This window comes from Spermophilus citellus, assembly GCF_964194105.1.
Source record: "Spermophilus citellus genome assembly, chromosome: 4".
In the NCBI taxonomy this organism is placed as follows: Eukaryota; Metazoa; Chordata; class Mammalia; order Rodentia; family Sciuridae; genus Spermophilus; species Spermophilus citellus.
In genome coordinates this window covers 31,760,833-31,774,842 of record NC_138185.1, presented here as the reverse complement: position 1 = coordinate 31,774,842, position 14,010 = coordinate 31,760,833, and the positions used below count along the sequence as shown (strand labels likewise).

The following is a 14,010-nucleotide window of genomic DNA, read 5'->3' as shown; positions in this document are numbered from 1 at the left end:
GTACATTAAGTTCTCATGGAATAAGAATAAGGTACTATACTGTAACAGTTTTCAAGGAGCTTCCATGACAGAAATAAAGATAAGACAAGTAATTAACTCTAAGATGCCTGCTTGGTGTTTAAAACTTACTACAGAGCAGGAATAGTTGAACATAATTCTGAACTATGAGATACCAGGGAAACATCATCGTAGCTCCAGTCCCACAGTATCATATCCATTTTCTGCACATTGTTTTCCAAAAACTAAAACTGTTCTTTAAAAAATTGTTCTACTTACAAAATTCCACATCCTACTGATACAAATAAAAAATATATCTACACACTGTAGTGCAATTCATCACAAAGTCCTTTACAAATCCCTATTTAAAGAGGGCTTAGTTAGTAAATAAGTTAATAACTAAAAAGTTCACGATTCTAAATGGGCACGACAGGTCTCTAATCATCAACCAGACATTATATACTGAGAAAATGAAGCTCAGAGAAATTAAGGAAACGAATGAAGATCAAACTTGTTTGGTGACAGTACAGCAGACAAACTGTCTTCAGACTCCCAAGCTGAAGTGCTCCTTCAGATAACGCTACGTGCCATACCCTTCTCAAACGAGAAAATATGAGAATAGTAATAATTCCAACACAAACTTAAGAGGGCAGCTGTGCGTCGTTAAATACTTCATTTACATCTCAGGCCGTTCTTACTTGCATGGGAGAAAACTCCGGGGTACCTGCTAATCCCAATGGCCTGATTCTCCCTCCCTCCTTGGTGGAAAGCACCAAGCCTCCAGCTCCTCAGACGACCCTTCAGGTCTTGAGTTTTTTCAGCCGTAGCTTTTTTGACGTCCCTGCGCAGGGCCGGATCCCTTCAGTCACAGCAGCTCAGGACCTTCAGTTTTTCCACTGCGACCTCGGGAAAGAACCCCGGAGAAAAGCCACCCAACAGCATCTCGAGACACTGTCCAGTTTCCCTCTAATTCTTTTTTGGCGCTTCCGTGACGCAATTCCGTTCCAGGTAGCGGCAAAACAAGAAGGAAAGGGCGAAGAGTGGCCAATCAAAGAGTTCGGCCAGCCGGAAGTCGTGAAGCCCCCGGAAGCAAGGGACCGGACCGGAAAGCGGAAGCGGCGCACAGCACGTGGGGGCGGTGCCGGTCGGAGGGCTCCTGATTCCGGGGTGTTGTGGGGATTGAGGCTGGCGGCCGCGGCCGTGGCGCTTGGGACTGCAGGGACGCGGCGGAACACCAAGACCGGCTGAGCGTTATGGAGGGCTCAGGGGAACACCCGAGCCCACAGCCCCCGCATCCCGGGGATAACCGCATCCACGAGGGCGACTTTGTGGTGCTGAAACGGGAAGATGTGTTGAAAGCAGTGCAGGTCCAGCGGAGAAAGTAAGTCAGGTTGCTGGCCTTGGGGTCTCCCTCCCCACCTAGATATTCCCTCCCTTCAGATCTTCCCAGAACCCCTTCCTCCAGGATCCTATTCTTAACTCACTGGATCTCCATCCCCCGCAGTCGTTGCCTCTTCTCAAATGATCCTGTCACAGTGGCCTTTTCCTCCGAGATTCTTATCCAATCTCGACACTCAGGTTCTCCCATGTCCCTCCTACCTTCCCACAGAGTCCTCTTCTCGATTCCATACCCGGCGGTCTACCTTCGGCATCCTTTCCAGTTTTGCCACCGAGACCCTTCCCCAGAATCCTATTATTAGTCCTTGATTGATCAGTTTGAATGCTTCCCTCTCCACCGTCGTCGTCCCCGCTTCCCACCGCCTGGGTTTCTATCTTTAGGTTCTTAGGATCTGCTCTGTGTTTTTACAGACCCCCACTCTTTTAATCTGGGTTCTCATCCTTACTTCTCAGAGTCTCCTCCTTGCTTGACCCCCTTTTCCTCACAGGTCTCCTTCCTTTTTATCCGTCAGCCAGGATCAGTTCACCCCCCCACTCCCCCCACCCCGGCCAAAAAAAAATGACCTCTTCTACCTAGCCTGGCTTTCTGGCTGGCCGGCCTTTTCTCTCTACCCAAACGGGAAAACCTGTCTACGTGGAATAAGGAAAGAAGACAACTTCCTGTAGAGTATGGAGTCCAATGGGGCTTGCTTCATTTTTACACCAAAGTATTCAAATTCCAGAAAAGTTGAATTGCTCAAAAGCAATTTACTCAAGGTCTCAGAATTTATGAACCTGCTACCTAATATTCTGTGTTAGTACTAGTGAAGTAGGATTTTGATAACTCTGGCAATGACAATGGTGAGGTTGTTAAATTCTAATAGCTTGGTTGTACTGAGAAGTACAACCAAGTTATTTTTTGAGCTAGGTTATTATATTACTTTTTTGTTTGTTTGTTTGTTGCAATGCTGGTTATCAAACCCAGGGCTTCACACATGCTACGCAAGTGCTGTACTACTGAGCTACAACCTCAGTCTTATATCAATTCTTGACAAAGAAGTAAGGTGCAGGTTGAAGGCAGTGGCAGGAGACTGCAGACCCAAAAGCTAGATTAAGTATTTTGAATTTCTGATAAATGTTTACTTCACATAAATTATTTTACTACTGTTTTCATCAAACTAGTATTTAAGGTGAAGCAGGTATCATTAAAAATTAGTCGATGTTTATAGCAGTTCAATTCATAATAGCTAAACTACGGAACCAACCTAGGTGTCCTTCATTCACCAGATGAATGGAAAATGTGGTATATATACACAATAGAATATTACTCAGCCATCAAGAATGACTTTATGACTTTTGCTGGTAAGTGGCTGGATCTGGACACTATCATGCTAAGTGAAATAAGCCAGTCCCAAAAAACCAAAGGTCAAATGTTCTCTCTGATATGAGGATGCTAATATACAACAAGTGGGTAGGAGGGAGAGAATAGAAGTTCAGTGAATTAGACAAAGGGGAATGAAGGGAAGGGAGAGAGATAGGAATAGGAAAGACAGTGGAATGAACCTGAAACAACTTTCCTGTGTTCATATATGAACACACCACTACCAATGAAACTCCATATCATGTAGAACCTCAAGAATGGTTTATTATTTAGCTTTATTCTAAAGTTATATTCCATGTATGTATAATAAGTTATAATATACTCTATTTATGTATATCTAAAAAGAACAAATTTTTAAAAGACGGGAAAAAATTGTGCCTGTTTCCAAGTGCATAATTTTTGGAGCTTTCCAATACTAATTTGCTTGAACTTTTTCGTTGAAGAATAACAATTGAAGTATACAGTTTGATGATTAAGCCCAATTTACACATCTGTATAATAACTATCCAGGTGAAGCGTTTTTACTTTCTTTTTCATACTATTCCTGTAAGTGCCTTAATTTTCAAGCATAGTTGTGCTTCTAACTATGTGCTCTTTTAAACAGCAGCTTTTTCATTACCAAGGAGATAGCAGCATCTTTAATTCTAATAGGTTCTCTTTAGGCCTGATTTGGAAACACTTATTTTTGGTCCCTCTTGACAAAGCCATGATGTCTATTTTTAATTAGAAAATGACCCTCTGAGCTCAGTTGCATCCCAGGCCAGACTCCCATCATCTTTCACTCGTGGCTGCACTCATCTGGTTAGGTAGAAGTGGTTCTGCCTCTCTGAGAACGGCAAGCCCTACTCCTTCCCAGTGAAGATGGGGTGTCCACATCCCCTCTGACTACACATGCCCTTCCCACCTGGTGTATTGGCCTGTCAAACCAATCAGTTTGAGTGACACCCCTCCCTGCTTTGCATATCAAGTAGACTGGGGCATAACTCACCCAAGCTTAGATTTATTGGTTCATTAGCACTAAAGTGTTTGAAGGATGAGGGTGGTGGATGTATATCTGAGCTGAGTTTCAACTTCTCGGGGGGTTGTGTCAACAAATATCTGGTATGTGTTAGTTTTGGGGGGACCCAGCGAAACATAAGAATTGGCCTTGTCTGGATCACTTGGGATCATGCTGTATTTCCCTCATGTGGTCAAGTAACATATAATGAAGATGGGACACATACACATACAAAGGTGTGGGAGGATATAAGGAACCAAAAAAATGAAGGTGATGTGCCTGGGAACTAGCAGTGGTGGGAAGCATTTGATGAGAACCCAGGTGATACAGCATGCATTGTGTTACACTCCAGGAGCTCAAAGGAAGATAAGGAGTGAAGGAGGGCACAAATAGGACAGGCATTATGTCTCCCAAAATTCAGAAATTTTGGGATGTGGGCTGGGCCCTGAAGCTCAGTGGTACTTCCTAAGGTCATTTGGCCTTTGCTGAGAAATATTGTGTAATATATTGGAATTAACTAGACCTTGAGGTCAGACAGACCTGAATTTGTATCCTGGCTCTAGCACCTTGTAACTCAATCTTGAACAGAACATTTTTCCCTAAGCCTCAGATTTCTCTTTTGGAGAGAGCTGTGTCCCAGGATTAGTATGAGAATTAAAAAGCATAACATACTGCCTAATCTCTGGTTGATGTTCAGCAGCAGGTATCAGTTTTCTTCTTTTGAAAGGAAAGATTTTTGTTTTTATGGGATTTCCCCTCCTAACAGTAAGATACAAATCTGGGTAATAAGAAAATCTTTCCTGGTCCACCCTCACAGTAGAGCATTGTCAGTGTTAGATTCCATTTCCAAATGTATAGAAATTATAGATTGCCAAATGTTTATTTGAAATGTGATTTGCTTGTATTAGATAATTTTTCAGTAAAGTGGCTATGTAGATCAAGACCAAGGAACTCCAAGGAGTTCCTTGGTCTTGATTGTAATCCTTGTCATCTCAGTGATTGTTCTGTTTTGAGACTTGTGAGTTGTGAGGGGTGTCACAGTGCATGTCCAGTGACCTGGCAATCTTGGTGACCATGTGTATTATTCAGGAATCTGCAGAGCCTATGAGGTTGGACATCCTGGTAGACAGTACAAAAGGGGCTCAGATGATGCCCTAGAAGAAAAACATCTTTTGTCTTTGCTTCCTCTTTCCAAAATTCAGTGTTTTCCTGGCTTCTTTATTAATTTTATGTCTCTGCCCCAAACTTGTTTCCTGTAGTTTGTCAGTTTGTGCTGTTGATCATCCTTTGAGGAGACCACTTTTGAAATAAATTAGAATGAACAGATTTTTCTTGACTGAATACAAAAGAAATCAGTTAATTAATTGCTTTTTCTTCCCCCCAGGAAAGTAACTTTTGAAAAACAGTGGTTCTACCTGGATAACGTGATTGGCCATAATTATGGAGCCACATTTGAAGTGACTAGTGGAGGAGGTCTTCAGCTCAAGAAAAAGAAGGAAGAGCCTACTTCAGGTGCACCAATTAGAACTATGTCTTGGTGGAATGAAGCAAATACTTCCTTCAGCAATGAAATAACCTGGATTCTGGCTCTAGCCCACTATTAACTGACTCCCTGATCTTGAACCAGGCAGTTAATCCCATGAGTCTTGCTGTTTTGTTGCAAAAAAACTTTTTCAGTATCCAAAAGCTGAGAAACTGGTGCAGAGTCATGGATGGGATGAAGATTAGAATCTGGCTTTGAATAAAGTGGCTAGGTTTAGTGCCTGCTTTATTACTTGACTTGCAACTTCGGGCAGATGATTTGATTTGTGTGATTCTAATTCATTAAGTGGGGACACAAACATGTTTAATGCCTAGGTTATGATGCGTGTTTAGTGACATAGCCTTCTTAGGAAGATCCCAACAGTGCCTTGCCTATAGTCAGGTCCTATAATTTTAGCTATTATTAACTGAAGATAAATTCTTGCTTATTTAAATAAACATTTCCAGTAAAATATATTTAAATAATTACTAAAAGTTAATTTAAATACTGTTACAGTTCTAAGCCAGAACAATTAGATACTTTAAAATTAACATCTGTATTTTTATTAAGTACCAAATAGGTGCCAGGCATGATTAGTTCCCTAATCATGCCTGGCACCTATTTGGTACTTAATAGCAATTTATTTTATTTTTTATTTATTTATTTTTTAAATATTTTTTAGTTGTAGATGAACACAATGTCTTTATTTTATTTACTTATTTGTATGTGGTACTGAGGATTGAACCCAGCCCCTCACGCATGCAAGGCAAACACTGTACCACTGAGCTACAACCCTAGCCCTATTATAGCAATTTATAGACATGGTATCTTATAAAATGTATTTACCAGTGGAGAATAACCAAAATTATCAAGGAAACAAGCAAATAGCATGATTTCTGATGATGGTACATGTGAAAATAGTAAAGCAGGGGGTGTGTACTAGAGCCTGATTGGACAAGATGAACCTTGTCTGGGATGACCAAGAAACAGCCACTTGGAGATCTGTCATAGAGCCTTCCAGGCAGTGGGAGCAACAAGTCTCAAAATTCTGCTGAGGGACCTTGGTTGGAATGTTCAAGGAACAGAAAGAAGGGCAATGTAGCTGATGCTTAGGGGTCAGGAGATGAGGCCAGGAAAGGGAGGCAGGGTCCACATCAGATAGGACCTTGCAGGTCACTCTTGGAACACATTCTCATTGCTGTGGGAAACCACTCTATGCTGTTAAACATCCAAATAGATGCACCAGTTTTTATTTTTAAAAAGGGCACTTTGGAATCCATGTGGATAGGAAGAGGGTAAGAGTGGAAACAGGAAAATGAGTTAAAAGATTGGATTAGTCACCGCATGACAGGAGAGTAGACTGCAATGAGGGCAAAGGAACTGGAAAGCTACATTGGAATGACCATGGGATAGATGTGGTAATTTACTTGGAGAAAAAAAAATTATAAAATAATTTCCGATAATAAATGTCATTATCATAGAGCAATTTCTTTTCCTTAGAGACCAAAGAAGCTGGCACTGATAATCGAAATATAATTGATGATGGGAAATCTCAGAAACTTACTCAAGATGACATTAAAGCTTTGAAAGACAAGGGCATTAAAGGAGAGGTAATATTCAAAGGATTTTTAAAGTTTTGTCTTTGCTTGGTATATAGGAAATGGTTCAGTTTTTAAAGCAGTCTTTACCAAAGGCAAAATGGAAAAAGTAATGTTATACTTTTAATGTACATGCGATTGAATAATCAAGATTTTGTTTCTTTTTTCTTTTTCTTTCTTTTTTTTTCTTTTTTTTTGTAGATGGACATAATACCTTTATTTTATTTTTATGTGGTTCCTGGGATTGAACCCAGTGCTTCACACATTCTAGGCAAGCGCCGTACCACGGAGCTACAACCCAGCCCAAGATTTTGTTTCTTAAGTGGAAGAATATAAGTGAATAATATTACTAATAGTATTAATGCTATAGAATTTAATAACAATACATATTAGGATTTAACTTTATTTATTTTTAGTAATGTTTTCAGCCAGTGCCCTTAGAAATGACAGTGTTTTTTATCTCTTTATTGTATATTTCTCTTCTTTACCTTGGTTTAAATGAATTTTTTAAAAAATACTTTAAATAGAGTATAGAACTACAGAGTTGATCTATTTGGACTTTTGTGGAAGAGGGACTGGAAAATCAGGCCTGTGGATATATTCTGGGGTAAGAAACCCTTGAAGTTATTTGTTCTGTGAAAGTGAAGTTTCAGGAAATCTGCTTGCTCCTTTTTTTATAGGAAATAGTTCAGCAGTTAATTGAAAATAGTACAACATTCCGAGACAAGACAGAATTTGCTCAAGATAAATATATAAAAAAGAAGAAAAAGAAGTAAGTAGTTTTAGTTTGAAATGATGAAAAATATTTGATCTTTTTTTGTATTTGTAAAGTATATATTACTAAAAAATAAAATGTTTTAAACATTTGTTAAAAACTTGGTTTCTGTTTTTAACTCCCCCAGATATGAAGCTGTCATAACTATTTTGAAGCCATCTACCCGTATTCTTTCAATTATGTATTATTCAAGAGAACCTGGAAAAATTAAGTACGCTTTGTTTCCTTTCAAAAGTATAATTGGGGGAAAATGTATCTTTAAGAAAGTCATGATTTTAAATAAAATGAAAAACTTGCTCACCTGCATAAAGTGCCCTCCTACTTCATAAATTGTAAGTCCTTTTACTGTCACCTCCAAAGCAATCACTAGTCTTTATCAACATAATTTTTATTAAGCAAGTGAAACTTGAAAATGATGATTAAAATTTGAGGCTTTTACTTAGCAATAAGTGAGTGAATCATCCTTTTTTTCTTTAGCCATATGAGATATGATACACTAGCCCAGATGCTGACATTGGGAAATATCCGTGCTGGCAATAAAATGATTGTAATGGAAACATGTTCAGGCTTGGTGCTGGGTGCAATGATGGAACGAATGGGAGGTAAGATTTAACATTTGCAAGTTCAGTAAAATCCTACTGTAGTGTTAGTAGAGAGGCCCAAAAGTGTAAACTGATAAAAAGCTGGGTTGAGGAAACTATGTAGTGGCACATGCCTGTAATCCCAGCCCCTCTGAAGGCTGAGAGAGAAGGATTGCAAGTTCAAGGCCAGCCTCAGCAGTTTAGCAAGGCCCTTAGCAACTTAGTAAGACCCACTCTAAAAATTAAAAGTTAAAAAAAAGGCTGGGGATGTAGCTTAGTGGTAAATCACCCCTGGGTTTAATCTCTAGTCCAAAAATTAAAAATTTAAAAGTTGGATTGAGTTACTTCAAGATTAATGAAGGGATTTGGCATGAACTCTTATAACTGCCGTTCTGGGACCTTCCTTTGTGGTCTGTATATCTATCCTATTGTGTTGGTACCCTTGTTGATGGTTATCCTTTTCCGCTTCAGTATTAGTGGGGGATGAGTGTGGGACCTGTGGCTGGCTAGGATCTTCAGGACAGATTTCGGTAAAATAGCTGGTGCTCATTTTATTGACCCAAATTGAAGGGATTGAGTGGGAAAACTACTGGGGAAGTATTGTCTCCTGGAAGAATACAATACAACTTGATTTGCCTGTTCTCTGACCCTGTGGAAGACAATGTTATATAAATTATGCCGCTTAAGGATTAGAGTAAAAGACAAATTCACATGATCCCAGGGGTTGTTTGTTTAATATTTTTTAGTTGTAGTTGGACACAGTACCTTTATATTATTTATATATTTTTATATGGTGTTGAGGATCGAACCCAGGGCCTAACATATGCTAGGCAAGTGCTCTACCGCTGAGCCACAACCCCAGCCCATGATCCCAGGGTTTTAAGGGTAACGTCAAGTGGGGGTAGCTTCTTTAAGACTTCTTATTTATCTGTTTTGGAATTATGTTTTCTTCACTTGAAATAGGCATAGGCTCCAAATAGACCCAGAGGAGCTGTATCATTCCTCAGCCTCTAAACAGAGTAGGAAAGTCTTACTATTGTGGAATACTCTCTGCGTGTTTGTGTAGTCTAGAATTGCCTCCATTGTGCAGATGTTTGTTTCTTTTATTTGCTCAGGTTTTGGCTCCATTATTCAGCTCTACCCTGGAGACGGACCTGTTCGGGTAGCAACAGCGTGTTTTGGATTTCCCAAATCTTTTCTCAGTGGTCTTTATGAATTCCCCCTCAACAAAGTGGACAGTCTCCTAAATGGAACATTTTCTGCTGAGATGTTATATGCAGAGCCAAAAGACAGTGCATCAGTTGAAGAAAGTAATGGTGCACTTGAGGAAAAGCAGGCTTCTAAACCAGACAATGAAGACAGCATGGCAGAGGCCCCTGAGAACAATCACCCAGAACAAGAATCAATGGAAGTTGTTCCTCAAGATCCAGAATATAAGGAGCCTAAAGATAGAGGAAGCAAAAAAGATTATGTAAGAATGTCAAGAGTCATATCCCTTGTAATATTCCCAGCGCCTTCATTAACTTAAGTAATGAGATTTGATTTGGCTATGGAACATCCCTGCCCAAGTTGATAAATATCAAAATAATTGGAGACTGTGTATGTGCACACACACGTACACATGACTTAATCTTTGGAATGCAGCTCTAGGATTCAGAAACATTGTGTAGTTGCTTGGTGCCGGTTTATAATAGGTTTTTATCATTCTTATAAAGACCCTCCTTCTGTTGCTTTAGTCTGAGTTGATAAATACCATTGAAATGTTTGATAAACCAAAGTATTTCTGTAAACCTGACTGAATAACCTCCATACATCGTTTTCTTTTTTTTCTTCTTGAAGATTCAGGAAAAGCAAAGGAGACAAGAAGAACAGAGGAAGAGACACTTAGATGCTGCTGCTCTACTGAGTGAAAGGAATGCAGATGGGTGCGTTAATAAAGAATGCAGGGTACTTCTTTGGTGCTCGTGGGCTCTGCTTCAAATGGATCAGCACTCTCTTTCTGCCTGTCTGCTCTGATTCTAGTGGGAACTGAGATAAGGATTCTCTATCTATTTTTTAAGAAAGGCTGGATCTGGCAGAAGTGGGAAATTGATGTTGCTAGTCTGTTTCAGAAGAAATCTGAGTGTTCTCCAGTGACAGTGCATCAGACAAAGCTGTGTGGTCCCACTGGGTGCAGGGGTGGGACATTTAAATAGCTGTGTTACTGGCTAATGGCAAGATCTAGTGAAAATCTCCTGACAAGGAGAGTTATATTTAAGTATCTACAGAACCAGTATATCTGGTGTTGGACTTGTTGCCAGAAAAAAATTTGAGAACTATAACCCAGTTTGTGTTTCCTAGAAATAAATAGCTCATGATTTTATTGTTTTGAATTTCTAGAATGTCATATTTAAATCTTTCTTGTGTGAAATAAATAAATTTATTTTAAATAAATTTCACTTCAGAGTATTAGGGAAATAATTTGTCTAACATTTTCCTTGCAGTTTAATTGTAGCCAGTCGTTTCCATCCCACTCCATTGCTGCTGTCTTTGTTGGACTTTGTGGCCCCTTCAAGGCCATTTGTGGTCTACTGTCAGTATAAAGAGGTAATACTGGAACAAGGTGGACAGGCATTCTTACATCTGAATTTTGATTCTCAAACTGCAGCACAGGAAGTATTTCTTAACAGAACTCTGTTTTTGCCTTCAGCCTTTGTTGGAATGCTACACAAAACTTCGTGAGAGGGGAGGAGTCATCAACCTCAGGCTGTCTGAAACCTGGCTCAGAAATTATCAGGTACATGTTCTTACAGTCTGTTTGAGGAGCTGCTCTCCAGAGTTGCTGGCTCCTTACAGTAGTACTGGAAATATTTAAGTAGAAATATTTCTGGCTAAGTAGAAATATTTCTGGCTATTGCAATGGATATGTTTTCTTCTTGTGACTCAGAGAAAGGGCCCCTTCCCTTTTTGACTCTCTTTTCATTTCAAGGTTCATTACTCCAGCCCAGAAGCCTCTAAAGTACAGTTGTAGTTCTTATTTCCCCAAGACCTCGACATCTCTGTAGAGGGGACAAATTGATAATAGCAAAATCCTCAGGTGAATGAGGGATGCCCTCTCTCTCTCTCTCTGCTAGAACATCTTCACAGCATGTTTTTAGGATTTGCAGGTGGAGTCTATGTCAAGTTAGGTTTTCTGAAAAACATATGCTGAGATGGAATTCGAGTATAAGATTTATTGGGAAAATGCCTTTGAAAGATAAAAAGAGCTGGGTGCATTGGCAAATGCCTGTAATCCCAGTGGCTCTGGAGGCAGAGGCAGAAGAATCCCAAGTTCAAAGCCTGCCTCCGCAAAAAGCAAGGCACTAAGCAACTCATTGAGACTCTGTCTCTAAATAAAATACAAAATAGGGCTGGGGACATGGCTCAGTGGTCGAGTGCCCCTGAGTTCAATGCTGGGTCCCCATCACCACCACCACCAAAAAAAAAAAAGAGGTAAGGTGAGACGGAACAGGATTAGGTGCAGGTTGATGCCTTTAAAGTGGGAGGGTAGAAGAAGGAGAACAGGGGAGGAAGAGCCCGTAGTGCTGTTCTGAGAAAGTTTCAGCCCAGCTATTGAGGACCTCAGGAACAAAGATTGTACTGTGTTGGGCAGAAAGGTCTACTCTTGGTATCTCTGCTCAGTTATCACTGAGAGCAGGCCATGATCTCCCTCAGTATGGTTACTGTAGTGGATCCTAAAGCAGCAGCAACTGATTTCTGCAGCTTTCTGCTGCCTGGATGCCTCAAAGCCAGTTCCCTCATCTGGGGAAAATGGCTGAGGGCTCTTCCATAGTATCACACCCTGTTCTACTGCTTGGCATCTTGTCATACTGTGGTAGGGATGTTGTTGAGCCCTGAGTGACCTTACCCTATATGGAAGTTGTCTTATTTAATTAAGGGTAACAGGAGAGAAGAGTTCTTGTCAGTTAACAGGGCAGCAGGGAAGGGAGTTCTGAGTGTGCATCTAGTAGCCACTTTTCCATAAACCCAGGTGCCATGTTGGCTATGAAGCTTCCTAAAACCAAGAGGAAAGTAGCACATAGACCCAGAATACTACACAAACAATTTGCCCAATTTCTACACTGACATGTGGAGGAATGAACTCTAGAAATTCACCTATTTAAATCTTCAAGAGAATCTGTTAATGATTCTTAGTAAATGTGTCATTGGCATGTACTTTATCATCTTGGGAAAATGTGAATGTCTGTTTTTTTGTTTTGATTAGGTTTTGCCAGATCGAAGTCATCCCAAGCTGCTAATGAGTGGAGGCGGGGGGTACCTTCTGTCAGGCTTCACTGTTGTCTTGGACAATCTTCGAGCAGACACCAGCCTCAAGTCCAGCGTGAGCACTTTAGAATCACACAAGACTGAAGAACCAGCAGCTAAAAGGCAGAAATGCCCAGAATCTGGCTCTTAATTCTTCAAGTGGCTTTGATTTTTGTTCTCAGGCATTCTGCAGTTAACTGTTCTTTTTCATATTCTGAGAATAAGAACATGGCTGTATACGCCTTCTGGGAAGAAGGAATAGCCTTTGTCCACTTCTGACACAGATGTGTTTACTCTGTCCAAACTACAACTCAAGTATGCAGTAGTGGATTAATGAGACAATTTTGTTTATTTAACAAAAATCCTCTGAGTAATTCTAAATACTCGGCAAATATCTTGAGAATTTCAGAATACTGAAAACGTATTTATACAAGACCTTGTTTGCATTTTAAGCTAAGTGGAATAACACAATATAACTAAAACTTGATGGGTACTGAAGGGAAGGAATTTGTGGAAGAAATTTCCTCTGCTTATTCCATTCTCTTTAGCATAAGCAATATGAATGTGTGAGTATATGAGATTTATAGTACCAAAAATATCCACTCTGTTCCCCATTTTTTTAATGCTAGGTTTTATTATTCTAATAGTTGTCAACCTGAGAAAGTTCGAAGTATTCATTTTACTGTCTTTTTTTTTTTGGCGGACGGGGGGGTAACATTAGAAAGGTTTAGTAGGTACTTTTTTGGTGTTAATTTGCCAATCCTTTTATTCCCTGTTTGAAATAAAATGACTAGAATTTTTGTATGATATTTAATTAAAGAAACAATTGTTTTCCCCAGAGACTTAATGATATACAACATGCATGCGTGTATATATGCACACTTGTACACACACGTATATATATGTATGTATAGATGATTGTATATACATATATACACACATGCGCACATGTATATGGGTGTACAGGTGTTGGTATATACACATATATACACACAGAGAATGTACTACCTATATTAATACACACAAAGACAGAGAACATATTATTTATTTGAAATATGATTAAAATTTTGTGCAGGACTTAGACCAGTTCTCATTGCGTTGATATTGCTCCTTGTCAAATGTTTTTTAAAAGTGCCTTTTTCTGGTGATTATTAAATACTGGTCTGAAACGCTCTGCCAGGACTAGGTGGTTAACCTTTATAAACTCTGAAAAATTATAATCAAATTATTTAATCATCTGTTGCAGCAAATAAAAGTGTTCTGAGCAAGCCACAGCTCTTATCTATTTGAGAATCAGTCTTGCTTACTAGAACATGCTCTTGTGTATTGTTCACATTGTCATAGTATAGATGGTTATCATCCAATGAGGAATCACAGAAAAAATTTTTTCCTAACAGCATGTGCTATTCTGATAATGGCCAGTGTGATTACCAACAAGTACAATTTTGATTCCTTTTTCTTAAAACAGTTGTTTTTAAAGAATAAAAGTGTTTCCTAC

The 14,010-nt window shown here is 39.5% G+C and overlaps 2 protein-coding genes across 5 annotated transcripts in view; one reads left to right on the top strand and one right to left on the bottom strand.

The window, feature by feature from the left end:
• MCM8 (minichromosome maintenance 8 homologous recombination repair factor) overlaps positions 1 to 1,019 on the bottom strand; it is a 34,680-nt gene extending 33,661 nt beyond the window's left edge. The window contains exon 1 of one of the 3 annotated variants that reach the window (XM_081288647.1): positions 696 to 1,019. The gene's annotated coding sequence lies outside the window, so the exon portion shown is untranslated. The remainder of the gene's footprint in view (positions 1 to 695) is intronic. The other 2 variants (XM_081288648.1, XM_081288646.1) reach the window with 2 other exon arrangements.
• A 102-nt stretch (positions 1,020 to 1,121) lies between these two features.
• On the top strand, positions 1,122 to 13,390 carry TRMT6 (tRNA methyltransferase 6 non-catalytic subunit). Of its 2 annotated transcripts, XM_081288650.1 has the most exons (11): positions 1,122 to 1,378; positions 5,137 to 5,264; positions 6,775 to 6,884; positions 7,553 to 7,644; positions 7,775 to 7,858; positions 8,125 to 8,249; positions 9,344 to 9,699; positions 10,068 to 10,153; positions 10,712 to 10,814; positions 10,918 to 11,004; positions 12,472 to 13,390. In XM_081288650.1, the coding sequence occupies exons 1-11, from the start codon at positions 1,251 to 1,253 to the stop codon at positions 12,661 to 12,663; spliced, it is 1,491 nt and encodes a 496-aa protein (XP_081144776.1). In that variant the 5' UTR covers positions 1,122 to 1,250; the 3' UTR covers positions 12,664 to 13,390. The 2 variants fall into 2 exon arrangements, with proteins under 2 accessions (XP_081144776.1, XP_081144777.1); XM_081288651.1 differs by lacking the exons at positions 1,122 to 1,378; positions 5,137 to 5,264; positions 6,775 to 6,884; positions 7,553 to 7,644 and having other exon boundaries at positions 7,846 to 7,979.
• The last annotated feature ends 620 nt before the right edge of the window (positions 13,391 to 14,010 follow it).

Bases quoted from the DNA above. Each gene is read 5' to 3' on its own strand.
- TRMT6 (XM_081288650.1), top strand. From the start codon at position 1,251: ATGGAGGGCTCAGGGGAACACCCGAGCCCACAGCCCCCGCATCCCGGG. The intron at 1,379-5,136 runs GTAAGTCAGGTT...TCTTCCCCCCAG, and splicing joins GTGCAGGTCCAGCGGAGAAA to GAAAGTAACTTTTGAAAAAC. The intron at 10,154-10,711 runs GTGCGTTAATAA...TTTTCCTTGCAG, and splicing joins AGTGAAAGGAATGCAGATGG to TTTAATTGTAGCCAGTCGTT.